At 42.5% G+C, this 22,821-nt stretch overlaps 1 protein-coding gene across 1 annotated transcript; it reads right to left on the reverse strand.

Annotated features, from left to right (window-relative positions):
• Window positions 1-10,546: 10,546 nt before the first annotated feature.
• Window positions 10,547-12,574, reverse strand: LOC149303803 (uncharacterized). The gene has a single exon (XM_089480598.1). It carries the CDS (start codon window positions 12,432-12,434, stop codon window positions 11,328-11,330), a length of 1,107 nt encoding a protein of 368 aa, XP_089336724.1. The 5' UTR covers window positions 12,435-12,574; the 3' UTR covers window positions 10,547-11,327.
• Between the last annotated feature and the right edge of the window lie 10,247 nt (window positions 12,575-22,821).

Here is a 22,821-nt window from a genome sequence, read left to right on the forward strand (position 1 = left end):
AAATGTCTTGAAGGCACACAACAACAACAATCTTCCACAGGTTTCTAATGGTTATCTCAAAAGGAGAGTGGTCAGGGCATGAAAATAGGAGTCTAGTGAGACAGTTTTCACTGGGAGGGGCAAAGGGTTTGGACATCAGGCACTATGAAAAATATTTCTGCAGAAAAAGTTTTCATAGGTAATGACAAAAATACCACAATTGATGGGTTTTAATTAGAAAATACATAGTGAAGCTTCCAAAAAAGCATATAAATTTAAAATACAATAGTACTTTACATACAAAAAGGTGTGTAAAGGAAACCACAGTGACTAGGAAGTAAATGTCATTGGCTATGCTGTTTAGGGGATTATGGGAGTTGCAGTCCAATACATCTAGTGGGCACCAGGTTGGAGAAAGCTGAAGAAGAGAGTGAGCCTTGTGTATCCAGTGTATGTGAGCTATGTCCCTTCCTCTTTACTCCTGAGCTGCAGTCCATCCTGAGTCCCTATAAAAACTACAGTCGGTCCTTCTTATACACGGATTTTTTTATACACGGATTCAAGCATACACAGTTTGAAAATGTTCCAAAAAAGTATAAATTTACCTTGATGTTCCATTTTTTATTAGGGACACCATTTTGCTATGTCATTATACTTAATGGGACTTGAGCATACACGGATTTTGTTATACACGGGGGATCTTGGAACCAAACCCCAGCGTATAACAAGGATCCACTGTATTTCTCAGCTAAAACTAAAGAGGCAACCATTAGCATTTTCTCAGACTTGGCATCTTATTTGAGTGGCGTTTAGGCATATCTACAAATACATATGTCCTCAGCACACTGCTGGAGACTGCAACAAGCTTGCCAACTTTTACTACACATGACAGCTTTGCTGTTTCTCTTTTACTTTATGGGAAACAGCATTCAGACAGTTGTTGTTGTTGTTGTGTGCCTTCAAGATGTTTCCAACTTATGGTGACCCGAAGCCTTCTCAGGGTTTGCTTGGCAAGATATGTTCAGAAGGGGCTTGCCTTTGCCTTCCTCTGATGCTGAGAGAGTGAGTCATGGCCAGAGTCATCAAACTGGTTCCCATGGCTGAGTGGGTAGTCAAAAACTAATCTTTCAGAGTCCTATTCCAACATTTAAGCCACTACACACCATGTTGGCTTTCTCAAACATTTGGCAATGACGTTGTTGTTCAATCTATCACCTTGGAGCCCAGCCTATTTCTGCTAATGTGGTCTTGGCTGAAAACAGTTGTAAAGAACATATATCCATAAATCCAGATGTTTTTGTGATACAACTCCTAACAGCCCCAACCAGTATTACCAATGATGTTGCACTTGAGAAACTGCAGTTCAACATTGTCTTCTGGGCTCCATTTTCCTCACCCCGGGGTTAAACATCATATACAAATTTCGTGATTTCAATTCTGAGCATAATTTGCTTGGAGCTTTCCAAACACTGGAGATGTGCTGCTCCTAAGATCACACCATGGTATCCTCAGGTATGTGATGGATCTTTTAGGGGAAAGCATACCTTTAAATCAGGGGTAGGCAACCTTTTTGAGCCGGGGGCCGGGTTGCTGTCCCTCAGACAACTGGGGGGCCGAAGCCGGGGGGGTGGAGCTTCCACCCTCCGGGGCGGAGCCGCACACGGGGGGTGGAACGTCCACCCTCTGGGGTGGAGCCACATGCCAGGGCGGAGCTTCCACTATCTGGGGGCGGAGCCACATGTCAGGGGCGGAGTTTCCACCCTCCGGGGCGGAGCCGCATAATAATAATAATATTTGCAAGAAGCTACTAGGGCCGGCAATGCCATAACACAGGGAAAATGCATGCACACTGTCTCAACCCAGAAAAGAGCAAGCAAGTCCATGTGGGGGGTTTTGCAAAGAGAATACCAAAGGATAACAACAACAATAATAATAGCAATATTTGTAAGAATGGAAGCGACTAGGCAAGGCCACAAAACAGCAAAAAATGCATGCACACTGTCTCAACCCAGAAAAGAGCAAGCAAGTCCATGTGGGGGGATTTTGCAAAGAGAATACCAAAGGATAACAACAACAATAATAATAGCAATATTTGTAAGAATGGAAGTGACTAGGCAAGGTCACAAAACAGCAAAAAATGCATGCCACTGTCTCAAACCACTTTCTTTCTCTCCCTTCCTTCCTCCCTCTCACTCCCACCCTCTCTCTCTCTCTCTCTCTTCTCCCCTCCCTCCCTCTCTCTCCTCTCCCTCTCACTCCCACCCTCTCTCTCTCTCCTCCCCTCCCTCCCACCCACCCACCCTTTCTCTCTCTCTCCTCTCCCTCCCACCTTTTCTCTCTCTCTCTCTCTCCTCCCCTCCCTCCCTCCCTCTCTCTCCTCTCCCTCCCACCCACCCTTTCTCTCTCTCTGCCTCCTCCCCTCCCTCCCCCTCTCTCTCTCTGCCTCCTCCTCCTTCCCCCCCCCGCCCCTCCATTTATAGGAGGGAGGAGGGAGGGCAGAGCCAGGAGGGAGGTGGGCGGAGCCAGGAAGGAGGTGGGCAGTGCCCATTTGAAGGCCCGGTGCGGCTCCTGGAGCCCCGTTTCAGGGCTCCGGAGGCCGCATCGGGCCTCCTAATGGGCGCCGCCATTTTGCCCTTCAAAATGGTGGCCGGAGCGGCCATAATCGGCGGCAATTTCGGCAGCAGGAGGGACCGGGGGCCGGCAGAAGGGCGCCCGTGGGCCGCATCCAGCCCGCAGGGCGGAGGTTGCCGACCCCTGCTTTAAATCACCTGGCTCTCAAAAGGATTAGTCAAGTGTTTAAATCTTGACTAGAGCCCCCCCCCCCCCTTTTTTTATCCAGAAAGGATCTTACTCCTTCACAGATGCCAGCCTCATAAATTTCTTATTGTTTGACCTCTGTGGGAGTTTCTTTCTGTTACAACAGCACTGAGCATTCCTGGCTCATCCCTCCTAAACAATGGGCTGGCTGCTTTTCTATTTGTTACCTGGGTTGTGCTTTCTTTCTTTTTAACGCTTTGTGTTTTAAACCGGATTTAATTTTTTAATAGTTTAGTGACAATCAAAGGATTACTGTTGCAAGTTTCAGCAAGGCAGACAGATAGATTCTCGCCATTTACCCAGAACGCATGCCAGCATGTACAATGTATAAATCCACTTCCACAGTGGAGTTTATCACACTGGGGCTAATTTTGGCATTAAAGAGAGATTAAAGCGCATTTAAAGCATCCCGCCAATAAAGCGAAAATGGCGAATAATTATGCCAATGATTATCACACACAATTGCGCAAATAAAGTGATATCAGAAATGCATTGTCACTTAATTCCAAAAGTAAAAAGATGTGTGTTGATGCTACTTTTGTGACCACTTTAACGGAGGGTGTTGTGCAACGTCGTGTGAAACTGTTTTGCATGATTAGGGGTACTTTTTAGTTTATCCTAAGGTCAGTGCATGCTCTATTTTCAGTCTGGGCCCTGGTCTTTACTCTCACAACTCTCCTGCAGGGTAGGCAAAGCCAAGAGGTGGTGACTTGTCCATAATCAGAAAATATAGGAGTTTGAATCTAGGGGTCCCAGTCAAAGGAGCCAGGTGGAATGTCAGGAATTAAAGCACATTCCATGCAAGTATTATGACCATGAATATTTAGTACTAGCATTTATGCTTCCTTGAACCTTCAGTCTGCATTGTGTCTGTTTTTGAGGGACTGCCTTTTGCTAGTCCTTTACTGCCCCCTTCTGGAACAGATGATAAAATGCCTCATAACAAGAAATAGCAGGTGAGACATCCAGAAGACTGTGTTGAACTTACTGCAAGAGAAATAAGATGATGATAATGATGCTTATTATTATTATTATTATTATTATTATTATTATTATTAGTAATAGTAATAGTAATAGTAGTAGTTGTAGTAGTAGTATCCCACCCTTTGCCCAAAACTGGGACTCAGAGCGGCTTAAAATATTTTTTAAAAACAGTGCAATTAAAAACATACAAAACTGATACATTAAAATAGAATTAAATTATTACAATATTAAAATGTTGTAATGGAAGAACCCAAAGCGTGCTTGACACTTTGCAATGTTCTTTGTACTTCTAATTAAAGTTAGCTAGCCCTTTTTGTAGCTTTTGGTCTGTTTCTTTATTTTTTTTCCCAAGGGGTGTGCATTTAAGTAGTTTCCAATTTATAACAATCCTTAGGTGAACCCTATTACAGGGTTTTCATGGCAAGATTTTTTTTTTCCCAGAGGAGGTTTGCCATGGCCTTCCTCTGAGGCTGAGGGAGTCTGACTTGCCCAAGATCACCCAGTGGATTTCCATGGCCAAATAGGAATTCAGTTTACACAATTTACAGTTTTGCAAGTCACACAGCCAGATAAAGCAAAGCCTCAGGAAAAGTCCTTTCTCATGTCTGCATCTACACTGCAGAAATAATCTAGTCTGACATCACTTTAACTGCCATGGCTCCATGCTATGGAATACTGGGAGTGGTACTTTGTTGTGGTACCATACCAAAGCTCCCAGAAAACAACCCCCAGAATTCCATAGCATGGAACCATGACAGTTAAAAGTGATGTCAAACCAGATTATTTTTGCAGTGTGGACGCAGCCTGTGTTTCAAAGCACCTTTGAAATATCCCTTCTTTTGTCTTCATGCCCACCAGCATCCCAGGCTTATATGTACCATTAAAAACATGTTTTTGAACACTGTGGGGTGGCAGAATGAGGCAACTGCTTCAGGCAGCAGATGCTGAGGAAAAATGGTGGCAATCCCATCACTCTTCTGCCTGAGCTTCCTCCCACACCCGGACCACCATGCCTCATTTTGTTCAAGGACAGAAATGCACAGAGCATGGTGGCTGGGCACTCCCATCTCAGTTAGACAGTGCATTCTTTCTGGGTTTTACTGTGACCATTAAAGACAATTTTAAAAATGCTAAACTTGTTTGCAGGATTGGATTCAGTACTTTGAATGAGTCTTTTAAAGTCTAGTTAAAAACCTGAAGGAGATTCACTATCACCCCTGCTGCAGAAGCCACTAGCCACTTCTGTCCAAAGGAGACGGCACCCAGGAACATCTTCTCTCTTAGGGGCATGATGCATGTTATTCATACAATAAATGTTATGTTTTCCAAGCTGTAAGGCCTGGCAGCTCGTGGCACTGCATAAGGAGGATTGTCTCAAAATAGGCTTTGGAGTCACTAGGTCACCCTAAGGCAGAAGAATCTTGCTTATGAACAAGTTTTACATATGCACATGTATGCACAGAAATTATTTGTAGGGCCAAACCCCTCATCAGGCCAGATCACTTCCTGTAAATGAGGCCTCACAAGAGAGAAATTTTACCAACTTAACCTGAGAGGCTTGTCCTTCTGTAAGGAGAGTTGCTAAGAAACTGCCTCTTGACCCAAGGAACACAAACTGCAGCAAATATCTTTATCCTTTTGGAAGCCTTCCTGATAGGAAAGCCAGTGGTAGCCACTGATGGATCCTAAAATAACGTGCCACTGTCACATCTGGAGGCCATTCCCACTGTCTAAATATAGCACTTTGATTCCATTTTAACTGCTGTGGTTTTGTACCATGGACTCCTGGGATTGACAGTTTAAGGGAAATCATGGCACTTGAAGTAAAATATGGTCTTATAATTCTGTATTATGTATCGAGGAGCCAGCGTGGTGTAGTGATTTGAACTCTGGACTATGTCTCTGGAGACCAGGGTTCAAATCCCGGCTTGGCTATGTATTGGGCAAGTCACACTGTCTCAGCCACAGTGGATGGGAATAGCAGGAAACCTTATGATAGGTTCATTTTAAGGTCACCATAAGTCTGAAATTATTTGAAGGTACGCAACAACAACAAAGTACGTTCCTCCTGTGGAGGAACCAGTTCCACTGCCATTGTTGAAATAAAGTTCTGTTGGCAATTCATTCAGCTTTGGTATATGAAACAGAAGGGGGAAGGTGCCATCTTGTCTTTACCTCAGGCAGCACAGTGTCTTGGGACTGTCCTGTTTACAGCAGTGAAATCAGCGTCTGAAAGAGAAATTTCTAAGGAAATCCCTAAGGAGGGAAAGTTAAGTAACTCTTGTCTGCCTGCCATTTCATCTCAGAAAACATCTCCTATTCGCTGGGGTTTCCTCACAAATAGATTTTTGGACCGTGGGCGACTTCTGGTTAGTCATACAAGTGGCATTTCCTTTCCTAAGCCTGCTGTTCATCCCAGCAGGAGGCAGCAAGAAAACAGGCAACACACCAGATCGTTGGTCCAAAATGCACATACTGGAGTGTTGTCCCTACTTGGTCTCCCTAGGCCGAACCTAGCAAAATATAACAGCTGGTTTTCTGAGACTCTGAGAAGCCACCACCATCTCCTGCCTAAATATCCCCTAAGCAGGGCCAATGATCATATAACTGTCATATATTCTCCAATGGTTATAATTTTACATGCAGGGCTCTGGTCTTCAGAGTTATAGTCCAATGCTCAAACCACTATGCAGTGCTGGGTCTCCCAATAAGGGGAGGTGGCTGGCTGGTTGGATCAGCAAAAAGAAGGATCCCATGATGCAACATTTTGTGGCAGGTACTGTTTGTTGTTTATACCTGTCACAAACCAAAGAACAAGGGAGAAAAATCCTGAGTAATAATCACACATGTTCCTTAGTACAGATGGAAGGAATTCAATAAAATCCCTTTTGGCCTCTTGATACTCCTGGTGAGGACAAATAGAAGTTTTTTAAAATAACAAAACAACAACAAATACCATCCACAATTTCAAAAAATTGCCACACTGCTATTCCACACTCAAACCCACTTCAAATTTGCAGGGGTTGCTGTGTTGGCCATTTAACAAATGTAAACAAAAATCCATTGTGATACTTTTATTGACCAACCGAAATACCAAATATACTTGTTGCAAGTTTTTGAAGCTCCGTGGGCTTCTTCATCAGGTAAGATATTACAAACCTGTTTTGAATATTGTGCATTGTGCATTTCAGTTGGCCATTAAAGGTATCACTGATGGATTTTTGTTTCCACTTTAAATTTGTCTACTTTATCAATTTGTATCTGCCAACCTTATGAAAATGTTCCCCTAGGATATCATTCTATAACCGTTCCATTGGCAGCCCCTGGTCTGGGTTGTTTATTGGTCAGGTGCAAGAAATTTTGTTTGCTAAAATGGATTGTCTAAAATCAAATTAGCCCATTAATCAAATGGAAGCATTCATCAAGCTGCTACAATTTGTCTTCAGACACCTCTCATGCTCGAAACGTGCAATTTACCATGGTACCTTACGTTATTATTTTCCTTTTCTGATCATGAGAAAGTGAGTCCATGGAAATCTCTTCCACTGTTTCAGTGGGACACCAAAATAAAAATTGGAGACAGAGATCCATGGTTCTAGCAGACTGGGCAGAAAATGAAGTCCCCCCCCCCCCCCGCTCACCAATACACTCACCGCCACAAGGCTGTCTTACAATACTTAAAATCAAAAGAAAAATATTACATCTTGCTATCTAAAAATTATGTGTGTTTAAATCCATAGTCTAAATCAGAGGTCACAATGTATGGAGGCTGTGGGGAGTCGCATAGTTTGGGGGCTGCCCGACAAACCTATGCCACCAAATTTTGGCACTGTAGCATGGTGTAGTGGTTTGAGTGTTGGACAACGACTTTGGAGACCAGGGTTCAATTCTCCGCTCCGCCAGAAAACCCACTGGGTTACCTTGGGCACGTCACTTGCTCTCAGCCTAAAGTAAGACAAAGGCAAACCTCCATTGAACCAATCTTGCCAATAAAACCCCATGATAGGATTGCCTTAGGGCTGCCTTACGTTGGAAACAACTTGAAGGCACACAACAGCAGCAGTAGTGAAAACACTTTTGCTTCAAAACAAGGTGCATATTGTACATGTACCTTGTTTTTAAGCTGAATTGCACTTCCTGAAGGATTCTGGGAACACACACCAGCATGTGTGTGTCCCTCATGCATCTTGACCATATGTCAGTGGTTTTGCCACCAAGCCACCTTAAATTTGTTGGCATATCAGTCAATTTGGTGGGCAGGGCAATGAAGACCACAAAACCAACTATGAACATGCATAGTACAGAGACCATGGCTGCATCTACACTGCAGAATTAACGCAGTTTGACATTGCTTTAACTGTCATGGCTTAATGCAATGGAATCCTGGGATTTGTAGTTTTGTGACATATTTAACCTTCTCTATCAGAGGGCTCTGGTGCCACAACAAACTACACATCCCAGAATTCCATAGGATGGAGCCACAACACTTAAAAGCAGTGTCAAACTGCATTGATTCTGCAGCATGATAGCAGTCTGAGTCTTGTCCATCCTAGTCTTAAATGACTGAACGGTACTGCTGTTCAGTTTGGGCAATATATAAGGGAGAGCCCTAGATTTGGCCTCTGCATTGTCAAACACCCCAGTCTTTCATCGGCTTCCTATCTGACTTTTTCAGTGGCATGCTTAGCATCTGCCTACATTATACTTGCTTTGCCCTTGGCTCGAAACATCTGGCACCATTCAGGATTAGTGCAAGTCCCAAACACAGAAGCTGGTGCACCTCCCTGTCTTCAAAGGCTCAAAAATCACTGAGCCAGATGACTGCCTACATATGGATATGCCCAATGATCTCTGCCAAATTTTTAAATCTTTCTCCACTACATGAGCCGGTCAGTCTGCATGAAGAGTGTAACCTGAGAGCCATAAATTCACCTGTCTGAGCTGGAACAATTTAAGTGACAATTACAGTGTGTCCAAATTGTATCTGTCACATTACGCAAGTTGGCATGGTTGAAATCTGCCAGGCTCCTGTCTTGTATAATATCATTCACAAGTAAGGCTCTAAGAAGCCAGCAGCTACTTCCCACAGAGTTTGCACAAAGTTCTATCTAACTTTGGACAACCTCTGGATGTATTGGACTAAATGTCCAGTCATTCTATGCAAACCATGTAAATCAAAATTATAAATCAAGAATGTTCTCTTTTAATGCAAAGAAATGAAAATTATAAAAAATATTCATGCATTCAAGTTTGAGAACAAAAGTGAAACTTAACTCCCCTGAGCTCTGTCTTACAGATCCAATGGTGAAGTGGGAAATGATGATGATGATAGCCCACTTTTCGATCAGAATTGAGACTAAAAATGGCTCAGTTTAAAAGAATGATACAATTAAAAACATATTAAAAATGAGGATTAAAACAGTATTAAACTATTTGCAGTGTTAAACAAGTTGACTCCAAAAAGAAGTAAATACAATAAAAAAGATTAAAAGCTATCAAAAAGCAGCTCAGTTAAAGCTGGATCATAGAATCATAGAAGAGATCAAAAAGGCCATCCTGTCCAGTCCCCTGCCATGCAGGAATACACTGAAGGAATTCACTGAAGGGAGTTACAGTTCAGCAACATAAGCAACCCACTCCTAGGCTCTATTATTATATTTTAATAATTATTTTGTCCTACAAAATGGGTGGGATCCACATATCCAACATCTCACCCTCTTTGCCCAAAAAGAACCTTCAATTGTTAGTGTAGTTTTTTTCCAAGGACACGCAGTGACTGAGCGTTGAAAACTTTATTAGAACTTAAAGTACTTACTCTGGCATTTGCCTAGACATATTACCAACTGTAACAACCAGAAATGGAAAGGAAAACTGATCAATTAAAACAACAGCTGTACCCCTAAAGGGATGTATCAAATAAGTATGTGGTTTAATACAGAAACACACCCAAATTTCCAACTGCCCACAACAAATATTTGCCATAGGATGAGTTATTGTCTTGATCCTGCAATATAACCTCCATTGGAAACTGTGCCAGTCTTTAAGAAAGCTGACAAATCTTTTTCCTTCTTTACCCTTTGATGAATTTTATATGCTAGAGCAAAAACAAACAAAAATGTTGTAATATCTGAAAGACAAACTGATTTTATTGAGGCATACACTCTGAGGTCCAGAACCCATTTCATCAGATATCTGAAAAGTTAGACTCAGGTGGCAAATATACATATGAATAGTTAAGGCCATGAAATATAACTGGTATACTCAGTGCTATTTTGTTGTTAAACTCAATTGTATAAAAGTGTTTTGGAAAAGGAGCATCTATCGACTCTGAGAAAATGACTACACTCATCCCTCCATATTTGCAGCTTTGACTTTTGCAGATTTAATTATTCACGGATTTTATTAATATGTTCTCTCTAGGAATTTCTAGGTCCTCCGGTGCAACTCTATAGTCAACTTTAACCAAAAATCGCACTGGATGATTAAGAGATTCCTAGAGAGGTGTTCTCTCAGGTTTTGTTATTTATGGTTTTTCCACATTCATGATGGTCCTGTGCCCCTAATCCCAGCAAATGTGGAGGGATGAATGTACTGTAAAGTTAGTTCACGCTGATAAGAGTTAATTCAGTTTTTAAGATACTCCAGTGCTGAGTTGATGTTACCATTTACATTCTTTTTTAACTGAAGTGTGAGAATTAAACACAAAGCACTCTATATTGAGGTTTCATACCACACTCTAAATTATTTTAATCAATACCTACTTTGCTGCTGTGCATATCAAAGCATTTGAATTACATACGTTTTTAAAGGTGACATTTTCAAAAGGCAGCCAATCTAATGGTGCCCAAAACTATTTTATTGTCAGAAAGAGAACCTAAATGCCAGACAGTCACTCCTCCTAGGGCAAACAGTCCAATTTGTCCCACTTTGGCACTAACAGTCCCAATTAATCCTCTGTCATCCCAGTTTTTCAGCTGCTTTTAAAATAGCCGTTTCTTTCTCCTCCTCTTATTTTCCCTCTTCATCATGCAAATTGTGCTCAGAGTATAAAAGAAGTTTGCAATCAATTAATTCTAAGTATGGCAGGAGGAGGAAATCTTGCCTTTCCCAATAGGCTCAGTTTAAAGAAACACCCTCTAACATCTCTGAGCTTGTCAGTTCTTCCTCATTAATAACTTTTGAAATCTTGACCATGTTGTTTGACCAAATACGTCCTAGGTTTCATCTGTGAACTGTTGAAGGATATGAGCCAAGATTTTAAAAAGTCTTGCAACATCACTGAGATGCCAGATCCTGCCTTCATGGATTATTACCTGCCTCCTCATGATACTGGACTTTATCACACAGTGACCTATGTGCTATCATCCCAAAAATGGTTAAAGTGCAGTCACTCCAGAAAAGCCTGAGGCAGGATGCTCTTCTCTGCTGCTTGGTAGGATCAGCCCTGTGCGGTCCTTCAAAGCAGTTCTCCTCTCTGCATCCTCTCCTCTCTCTCTGCTGTCCTAACCTCTCTCTTGCTCACTCTATATTCTCACATGTCCACACTTTCACATTCTCCGCTTTCCCCATGCCTGATACTTTGCCGCATGTTTTACCACCCTCCCTTCTCTTCCTGGATGATCTCGGCTCTTTTTGGCTCCAGTCCTCAATGGCTCTCTCATTGGTATCGTTCCATCATCAGGTCTCCAGTCTTTCCTTTCACTTCCCAGTTCTGTGTCCCCCCTTAGTAACTTCCCTTCTGAATCCTCATTGCTGGGTACCAAGTTCCAGCTGTGCCTCACCTCATTGCCCTGGAAGAAGCAGGGACACTGTCTATTGCCCTGACAACCACAGATCGCATCCCTGCCACTGTCATTGCCCTGACAGCAGCAATTTTCCCTATTACAAGGACAGGCTTCCCTGGCACTGCAACCAGATCTAGCCTTCCTTTTACTGCCACAGCCACCACAACAACCATAGGCCTGACCCCCATGAACAGCCAAATAGCCGACACAGACACTGGCATTGGCTGCAGCACAAAATGCCAAAGACCACAAAGCAATTCCCTTGTCCGATTGGACATTAAGAGCACACTGGGCAGAAGGAGGGCATGCAGCATTATTAGGTTGGCACACCACAACAGCTTGATTCATAATTGGTAACTGAAGGCCCAGGAGAATCCACATGAAGCTCAGCTCCATGGTCAAAATTAGGACGATGCAAAAGATGTAGATTCCGTATCTCCAACCACTGAAGGTAACTGGGCCAGCTGGGTCACAGCATCCTTCAGCTCCATGACCTGGCTTGGATTCCATGGCTGCTTCTACATCCTTTGCAGAAGAGTTTTTCTCTGTAACGTGAACAAATTTCATCAGTGCCACAATGAAGATGATGGTGATGAAGTAGAAGACCCAGACGGAGGAGATGGGGATGGGGAAATGCTGGTTATAGCAGAGTGCAGAGCAGAAGGTCTTTGCATCCCCAACATCTGAAGGCCATTGACAAATCAGATCATGCCTGAGAGACTCACAAGGTCCAAAGGCAAAAAACAGAGTCACCATGCGAAGGCCAATTAGAAAATACCATGGATTGATGCCCTGGCAGACCTTCTCCCCTGAAAGTACCCCAATCGTTGGCTGAAAGAGACGGGAAAGTCCTCCAACAACAGCAGCCATCTGTGCAGAAGGGAAGTCGAACAAGAAGGATGTGGAAGATAAAGAGGAAATGATTAGAAGCTAAGCAAGGACTACTACAATTCACTTCCCTTCCCACTCTCTTGAAGTCCCTTAGTACTTAAATACGTTTTCTCTTATTTCTTCTCTCACTTTTCTCACTTATTAATTGTAAAAAAAATTTTTATAAGCATACTTCATTTTAACAAAAAGTCTCTGACAAAAAGCTCATTTTTTTACAAATATATACCATGCAGAAAACTTCAGGCTGCTCCCAGAGTAATCTGGCCAGATTTGTCCCATTACCTCTGCAGTCTGGAGTGATGCAAGGCGGCTATCTACACATATGTCCCACTGATGTCATATGTCCCATGGCATTCCCCAGCTGTTTAGATGGCACTCCATGCTTTTTATCTTGCCGTGCCATTGTTTAAACTCAGAAGCCTCCGTTTTCATGTTCTTTTGATGCCTTGTTTTACCTCACCTTGCTTTGTTCCCTCTCTCTAACCCATTTTTCTCATAATTATGGTGACCCATGCCTGAGATTCCAAAATGGCCTGCATACAGTGTAAAGAAGTGTAGAAATGTACTTATTATGGCAAGGGTGGATGACTTTGGCCCTCCAGATGTTTTGAAGTTGACCTTCCAGAAACACCTGCTAGCACGGTCAGTGGGAAGAGATTATGGAAGTTGTGTAGTCCAAAATTACCTCAAGAGTTAAAGGTTCCCCAACCCTATATTAAACATTTTAATATAACACATTTGCCTGGGGATGCACTTCATTCTGCAGGGTGGTGGATGTTTTAAATGTACTAGAGAATATATTATTAACAATACTTTTAAAACTTGGTGAAACATTAATAGAGAGCCAGAGTATACTACAGTAGTTAAAGAATTGGATTTAAGACTGGGAACACTGGCTTGTCCTCATCTCTTAGCAGGAATCTATATAGGGTTGTTGTGAAGAGATAAATCCCATTGAATGTCAGTGAAAATTAACCACTGGGTAATCATAAATAAAAAGATGTGGTGGCTTAGTGTTTTTAAGACACCAGTTCTGATGATCTGAAGATTAGAAAGGTGACAGTTTGAGGCCCAAGTGCTGCATGATGGGGTGAGCTCCTGTCACTAGTCCCAGCTTCTGCCAACCTAGCAGTTCGAAAGCATGTAAATGCAAGTAGATAAATAGGTACCACTTTGGTGGGAAGTTAACAGTGTTCAGTGCAGTCATGCTAGTCGCATGACCACCTCAGTCATCTTTGGACAACGCTGGCTCTTCGACTTAGCAATGAAGATGAGCACCATCCCCTATAGTCGGTTACAAGGAGACACTCATGTCAAGGGACTCCTTTACCTTTTTAATCATAGATAGGATCAGGGTGTACCTACCTAATCTCAACAAAAAAAAAAATACTAAATGGGCAGGTTGAATATAACTAAGCATAGAAAGATGGAAGAGCAATCTAGACCTCCTGAGATCCAGGATTTTGAGATCTACCTTCTGCTTCTATCCATCAGTGTGGTAAAAAAATGTGCATGCATCTCTGACCATATGCTCACAATGGAAACTGGTTCCCTGCCTCCTCCTGACTCACAGTTCTCTCTCAAACACTCACACAAAACACACACACACACAGAGCCATCTGGCCTCTTCCTTCTTTATGAGTGTTGTTTCTAGTCTCTCTTCCTTTTGCTGCCACCACCACCACTTCTCCCTCCCTCCCTCTTCTCTAGAAGAAGTCTCTCTTTTGAGGACCTCTCTGGATGCCCAGTGATGTTTCTATCCCTCACTCCCATTGTTAGAGGACTACTGGGTACCTTCTCTCCTTAAGGAGCCTTCTCCTTCTCATCCACTCACTTCTTCTTTCTTCTCCTCCCTTGGAACAACTCATCCTCCCTATGTAAATTGGCCCCACCCCATCATCCTAAAGTCTGCCCAAGGATGTACCCAATCTAACCAGATGAGGCTTTTCACTGGAAGAACCTGCTGGCGGGATAAGTGCCCCAAGCCTCCTACACCAGCTTACAAATTAATAAGTTCTTCTAACTTGCTGGGCAGGATCGTTCCTACAAGAAAACCCAGGCTCACAATCCCAGTCATCATCATAGGGTTGCCAAATTTTTCCAGCTGGGCTCCTATACTTCAAACTAAGGTTGCCATATTGAAAACTAAGGAGGACTCCTTAGTGGTTGTGTAGAAGCAGGAATTTCAGCAGGTCTTGCTTCTCACACTACCAGGTTACTAGTAGCACCTGATGAACTCACCTCTTCTACACAACCATTAAAGATACAGGAGTCCTCTCCAATTTTCAATCTGGCAACCTTTCCTCAAATAGCTGTTTGTTGTTATTTCTGTCTGCAAGGCATTGTAGGAATCTCCCCGCTTGGAGAAGCTGCATCTATAGAACATTCTGCCTGTTGTGCAGGACTTCACACTCAAAGCTTCTCTTTTGAATATTCTCATGAACAAATTTGGGTTCCTCAGGAATTCTGGAAACCAAAGAGAGGAGATGCAGTGCCAACACTGTATAACAAGATAAGAGGAAGATCTATGAGGTAATTAAACATGATAACAATCATGATTTCAGTGTTGATCAGAGGGTGTGTGAACTCTTAGTTGGGTGAGTCCCAGCTTCCACACAGTGACTGATTGTGAACAAATTGACTAGAAACAAAACAATTCATTTTAGTGGAACTCACCTATGAGTAAATATGCATGAAATTGGAATAACCTGGGCGGATCTCTATGGCAGCTTAAAATTCTGTATCCCAGTTTTGTAGCTTAAGTTATTATGCAAGAGGTCTCTTGCATAAATCAAAGAGCCTGGAAAGGTTTGCCTTGTTGATAGCAACTCCCATAATCCCCCACTCAGCATGGCATCCTGCCATGTTGTCTGAGGTGGCCAACAAGTTACATTTCCAAATTCTGAAATGTACTTCCTTCGGTTTGCAAATGTTTTATATGTGAACCACGTAATAATGCAAATATTTTCCTAGAACAGCTTAACTTCCCACTGTCCCAGTTTGGCAGGGACAATCCCAATTAAACCAAATTGTGTAAATCATATTATTATTATCATCATCATCATCATCATCATCATCATCATCATCATCATGTGGAAGTCAAGTTTGAGGGAAATGAGTGGGCAGATATTTCATGATTCCTCCTGTGTGGAACTTTACAACATGTCTAGGATCTTGGCCCATATACCTCTGGCACCACATGGTAGATTCTAGTAAAAACAGCATCATCAACAAAGTAGACCCTGCAAGCCTGCAACTAGTTCACTCCAGCCTAGAAAAATACAGAGGTCACCTCATCTGGTGCAAAATCATCATTTTAATGCTCACTTTTTGGTATGTTTTTAATTGTATTGTTCTTTTAAGCCACTTTGAGTCCCAGTTTTGGGAGGAAAGCAGAATATAAATAAATATAATAATATAAAAATAATAATCATAACTGTATAGATAATCTATAATATGATTGGCTCTATTTTTTTACATTTTTTGAATTGGTGGTGGTTGTTGTTGCTGTTAGAAAAGTATTGTCCTTGATTATAAGTGTCATCATCATTTACTCCTATATATCTCATTTTTGCTCAGCCCTGTAACTCAGGGGAGCTTACAAAAACTAGAGCAAAACACATAATTTAAAACAAATCACAGTGAAGTCATAGAACTGTATTACACTGCTGACAGGCATGATTAGCTATACTGAAATTTTTTAAAGCCTTAAAAGTAAAAATGATTCAGCATGTACATGTCATGAAGGTTGCCAATAAAACAGGCCTGCTATGTTTCACCACACCTGGTCTGACTGTTGTTAAGCAGAACAATATAATAATCAGTTTCTAATCGATTCCTGAAAGAAAAACGCCCACTTCCCTACACCTACAAGATCCTGATGAAATTTAGGCATTTGCCTTCCAATCTTGAGAGCGTTAGACTGAAGATCTAAAGGTTCTTGCTTCAATTCTGGATTTTGGCAAGCAAAAATTTTGAGAGCCAGTGTAGTGATTTGAGCACTGAACTGTGACTCTGGGGACCAAGGTTTGAATCCTTGCTCAGCCATGGAAACCCACTGGGTGACCTTGGGCAAGTCACACTCTCTCAGCCTCAGAGGAAGGCAAAGGCAAACCAGAGCTCCCCCCTTCCTTGCAATGCTTACTGTAAGCATGTTGCTGCAACCCAGCACTGAAAGTCTTGTGCTTCTTCAGCCTTTCTTCACCATCCCAATGCCAATGTAATTTAAAAAAAAAAATCCTGAAAAGGAAAAGGTTGATGGGAAAAAAAACTTTGTAAAAAGGAGCTTCTTTGCTAGAGGTTTTGTTAACTCAGGCATGGTACAGACCACCCCAAAGGTGCGGCCTGCCGGCGGCCTAATTCCCTCCAGAGGGAAGCCGCAGCTGCCAAACCGCACGGTTTCCCTACGGAATAAAAAGAACCCAGAAAAACTGGGTTCTTTTTGCACCACCGGGCGGACACTTGCAATGTGACATGTGGTGCTGTGCAGACGCCGTGCGGCGCTTACATCACAATGGCAGCGCCTTTATGGACAGGCCGCTGCCATTATAGTGCCACCATGCCATGCTAGGGTTAGGGAGCGTGCGGTTGCTGCGCGGTTCCTAACCCTAAAATCAGCGCCAGCACAGCGCATTTGGCTCATCTGTATACAACCTGAGATATACCTGTACTGAAAAGTTGTTTCTGCACCCAGTTCCAGGCAGTGATTACAAGATTGCTGCGAGATGCTAGAAATCCTCTGCATTGCCTTAAGTATGACTGCTGTTTGTGTATTATTATTATTATTATTATTATTATTATTATTATTATTATATCATCTCATATCTGGGGAACAGGCAGTGGAAACACCAGAGTCAAATCTGAGTTTCTGAGAAATTCCATCTTGTTCTTTTCAATGCCATGAGAGAAGAAAATGGGAAAGCCGCAAATACACACACACACACACACACACACACACACCTGAGAGAACACCTCTCTAAAAATCTCCAGGTCTTCCAGTACAACTCTATGGTCAACATCTGCTGAAAGTTGAGCACAGAACTGCGCTGGAGGGCCTATAAATGCTTAGAGAAGTGTTCTCTCTAAGAATCTGTAGGTCCTCCAGCAGCACATTTGGTGGAAGTTGACCACAGAGGCATAATGGAGGACCTAGAGAATCCTAGATATAACATATTAATCAAATCTGGGAAAAATCAAATTGGCAAAAGTCAAAGCTGCAAGTGTAGAGGGCCAATCGAACTGACTAATAATATTGTCACCCTAAAAGGTAGTACATTATAGGTAATGCTGTCACTCATCGCATGTTAATTCCAAGCTCTGCATTAGGGATCAAGGAGAGCTTAGGAGCTGACCTTGGCAATGAACCAAGGTTTGTTGTGGGTACTGAGAAACCGGTTTCAGAGGTTTCCAGAAGCTTTGATCTCAACTATTCAGATGGTGTCTGGGCCACATTCCTTGAATGGATTCCATCAGAGACTTTAGGCAGTTTAATGTGGAGGCAAACAAAATGCAGACAGCAAAGAAAGCCAACCAACCCGGCTAATCAAGGGCAATTAGAGAGTGAATGCCAACTCTCCTTAATCAATTAACCCAGGTTCCTGTCTTTATGAGTATTCCCTTTCTGCTATTACACCTAGTAGTTATTTCGTTTTGTCGAACAGATCTTGGAATCTAAGCAGGTTCAGGCCTAGTTAGCACTTGGATAGGGGAATGCCAAGGAATACCTGAGGGCAGGGCTGTCAGCTATACAGCTTGAGTCTTGCTTAGCTAAAATATTTGGTACCAGAGGTGCTTTGGGTTTTGGATTTTTTTCCATATTTTGGAATGTTTGTATATACATAAGGATATCTTGGAGATAGGACCCTATTCTAAATATTACATTCATTTATATTATACATGTAGCCTGAGAGCAATTTTATGCAATATTTTTAATAATTTGGTGCATGAAACAAAAGTTTGTGTACACTGAACCATCAGAAAGAAAAGATGACACTATCTCAGCCACGCATATGGATGATTTTGGATTTGGAGTATGTGGGATTTTGGCATTCTGGATAAGAGATAGCCTGTATTTCAGAGGAAGGCAATGAAAACCACCTCGGATTATTCCTTGCCTAAGAAACCCCTATGAAATGTATGGGGTTGCTGTAAGTTCATAAGCAACTGGAAGCACATACAAACAGAACTGGATTGGGAAAGTGGAGTTCATGGTTCCTTCCTCCTTGAGGCACATTGAGCATAAAACACTGGAAAATTAGTTTTTGCTGTTCTGACCATGGAAAGAAAACAGCTATCTCTATGGTATTCAAATAAAATCTGGATCAAGTTCGCTACATTGTCCTCCCTAAGAGCAATTTGTTTCTGATCCTCAGTGCTGCCTTTCTAGTTGTGAGTTCCGAGGTTAGTTTAAAGCTCAGAAGAACATACTCCTCTAGCAATGTTGCTGGATAGCTGAACAACAATGATGCAAGCAAGATTTCTGTCTTCATATGTTTTTGTCTGTACTTATTTTTAATCTTGCTGTGAGCCACCTTGAGCCCAGTTCTGGGGGGAAAGAAGAAGAATATGTTAAACAATGAAACTCTGTGAACCTGATATGACCACTCTTCCAGTAATTGTTATATATCACTGGAACAGAATATACAGTTCCAGTACATGCTCTACCTTAATAACTTTCTAATCTATGAAAATTATTTTACAGATTCCCTACTTGTAGGGTTGGATCCAGAATTAATAATATTTCGAGTAAGCCCACTGAAATCAATGGAACATAAGCAGAGCTTGGGAAGGTTACTTTTGGACTGCAAATCCCGCAACCTTGCAGCCAACATGGCATGGTGGTTGGTGGATTCTGGGTGTTATTAACCAAAAAAGTAACTTTTCTAAATATTGGGCATGTTACTCATGAACAAATGATTTCAGCAGGCCTACTGTGAACCAATCTTTTGCTCTTAATGTTTTGCTTCTGCTTCCTTTCCTGTGGCCACATTTACTGTAGTAAAAGCAATCACACCCCTGACAAAGTTCCTCAACCGGGAATTGCTTTCAAAGGGCATTTGGTTTTATAGTAATTCAACAACACTCATTAAATCCTCAGTCTTCCTGCCTCCTTGTTTATTGGCATAATTCACCATAGACAATAATAAGCCATGTCTTCATAATAGACATGTAGCCTGTATAGTTGGCCCTCTCTATCCACGGATTCTGCATCCATGGATTCAACCATCCACAGTTAAATAGGGTGAAGCGACCCAAAAATTAAACCTTGATATTACCATTTTATATAAGGGACCCTATTTTACAGTGTGATCTCACCATCCATGGGCTTGCCATCCATGAATTTCAGCATCTGAGGATGGCAAGCCCTGTTGTCCCAAATGGTGGCATGTGCATGCAGCCACACTAGCGGCCCCTCACATGACACACTGCCATTAGGGACAACGGGACTTGAGATCCTATTTTTTTTTATTGCGGGGGGTGTGTGTCTAAAATGGATCCCTCACAGATAGAAAGGTCCAACTGTACTACCCCAATGTATATAACAGGACATCAGCATCCATGGATTTTGGTATCCATGGGGGTGGGGGTGGTCCTGGAACCAAATTCCAGTGGATACCAAAGGCCCACTGTATTAATTCCCCCCATAGCCATATCTTTCCATGGTATTGAGAATGTGTGCTCCTGTGAAGCAAGATCCTATGATGATGGTAACCCTATTACTGGTAGAGTCTTCCATGTGAGATAAGCTTTTGCTGTGGAGCCGGGCTAAGTGTGCCAAACTGCTACTGGACAGCAGCAGTAGTGAGGGGTGACATCAACAAAAGCCCTCTCAGAGACAACAACAGTGGCACCATAGCCAACACTTGTTAGTATTCATATTCTGGGGATGCTCTACCTGAAGATTGTGCACTGAGCAGGAGGTGGTGGCATGGCGGCATCTCTTAGTGGCAGTGTACCGAGCCCCTGTTTGTTCTCTGAGCCATTATGCCTTTGCTCCTTAGTTAGAACCTGTGTGCCACTGCACTGCACTAATTCTATTAGATTAGGGGTCCAGGCCTTTGTTGCTCTAAGAGATCATTAAAGAAGCAGTGACACCATAACTAACACTTGTTAGTATTCATATTCTAGGGAAGCTCTAGTTTGAGATCATGCACTCAGCAAGAGGTTTGCCTCTATGGCCCTAGGGGCCATTCCAACAATGGCTTTTTGACTCTATGGGTCAGAGGAAGGGTCTGTCAGACAACACAGAGAATCTCCTATGATGTCCCAGCTCCTCACAGCCACACAGAGGACAAGATAGGTTAACTACAGGGCATGACCAGTAAAATCAGCAATGACTCATCAGCTCCTCTAGGATTCTCCCTGCAGCCTAGACAGGGGAGTGTCTTGGAGGGGAAATGCAGCTGGTTTTCTCTCTGAGACCACAGGCCAGAAGCTGCTTCCAAAATCCAAGGGACAGCTGATCTGAGTGCCCAGAGGCAATGTTTCCAAGGGGAGCCTGCCAAAGGTTTGGTTGGTCAAGCACCCGCACTGAACCACTGACTGCAGCAGTCTGCCTTCCTCATCCTGGTGCCCTCTAGATACAACCAATATTCCTTTGCTTTAGATTACCATCACATATGACTTACAACTGGCACATACCAAGCCAATTCCAGCAATAGCAGTAGCAGCAGCAAGTCTAAAGCTTTCCTGGCTAGCCCCAGCAGTGCCTCCATAAGTAGTGCATGCTGTGTTGTCTGACAGACCCCTCCTCTGACCCATAGAGTCATAAATTCATAGTTGGAAGGGGCCTCATGGGCCACAGAGTCCAACCTCCTACTCAGTGCATGATCTCTAGCTAGAGCATCCCAGGTTGGGTGAACTACCTCAAATCCAGCCAGGGCAGCTGTGGCCATGTAGGTAGGAGATGATGGGAGTTGTGATTCAAAACTTCTGGAAGGCCCCAGGTGGGAGAAAGATGAAGCATCAGAAAACTCTTTTCTGCATCTCTCTTGTTTACTTTCTAAGTAACCTAGCTGGAAAGTAGGGTTGTCAGACGTCCCTTATTATCAGGAGTGTCCCTTATTTGAAGGCTAGAAAGCTTGTCCCATCCAGGGCTGGCAAGTATCCCTTATTTTAAGGAATATCCCCTATTAGAGAATGGAAAGCTTTTCCTTTTCTGTAGACTGAATGAGATGCCAAAAAGACAACAACAGTATTTTGGTGTGTTGGCTCTTCATGAAGGCAGACGTTGGTTCATCATGTAATTTATGAATAAGGACAATATGTTAATTTTACAGAAGAATGCATGGCTAAATTAACCAAAATGATTACTTCCATTTGGTATTTCGGCACAGCACAAACTTGTTAATACCTGCTTCCAGGTTGTAAGTCCTACATGTCATGAATTTATTTAGTGATGTCATTCAAAATAATGAACAACCAGGTCTGTCTACTTCCCCCTCCCCCCAAAAAATGTGTATGTGTTTACCAAAAAAATTCAATTGTTGCATGATTCATCATTTGAGAAATATGTGTGCAGCAAAGGGGAAGGGAAGGATCAGGCTAGGCCCTCTTAGGCTGATCCTTTCTCTGTTTCTACTCTTTCCTTTCTTCTTAACAGCCTGCCTTTCCTTCCCCATGGCAACTGACTCCTTTTCTCCACTTCCTCAGTTGTCCCTGGCAGCATGCACTGCTTAGGAGGCATTGCCAGGGCTGGCCAGGAAAGCTTTGGGCTTGCTGCTGCTACTGCTGTTGCTGGAAACGGCTAGGTATGTGCCAGTTACACATCATATGTAGTGGCCATCTAAAAAATCAAAGGAATATTGGTCACATATTCATCAGTTAATCTCATTACAGTACATACAATGGGCCCTTAGTATCCACTGAATTTTGGTTCCAAGACCCCCGTGGATACCAAAATCCATGGATGCTCAAATCCTATTAAATACAATGGCATCGTAAATTGGTGCCCCTTATATAAAATGGCAAAATCAAGGTTTGTTTTTGAAAATTTATAAATTTTTAAAACTATTTTCAAGTCAAGTTGAAGTCAAGATTAAGGAATCCATGGATACAGAGGGCCAACTGCATTAATATAAAGAAGGATCCAAAAATGTACTTATTAGGAACCTTCGAGGAAGACCTTGATGAGAAATATAGAAAGATGGTACTTTATATGACTACAGCAGCAAGAATTATCTATGAATCCACCCATCTCAAGGCCTTCCAGCTGTCCCCTTCCCCTTGATTCAACTGTCCGGTGTCTTCCCAAAATTTATATGGACTCTTCCTATTCTAAAAGTTTGAAACACTTCTCCTGAGGCTTAGCTACTGCCAAGAAGAACTTTAGACAGGGGGAAAAGATGCTGATATTTATTTCTGGCAT

This window comes from Sceloporus occidentalis, unplaced genomic scaffold (genome assembly GCF_023333645.1).
Source record: "Sceloporus occidentalis isolate IW3139 unplaced genomic scaffold, rSceOcc1.0.p SCAF_14, whole genome shotgun sequence".
In the NCBI taxonomy this organism is placed as follows: Eukaryota; Metazoa; Chordata; class Lepidosauria; order Squamata; family Phrynosomatidae; genus Sceloporus; species Sceloporus occidentalis.

Coding starts and splice junctions, on each gene's coding strand:
- LOC149303803 (XM_089480598.1), bottom strand. CDS start 12,434: ATGGCTGCTGTTGTTGGAGGACTTTCCCGTCTCTTTCAGCCAACGATT.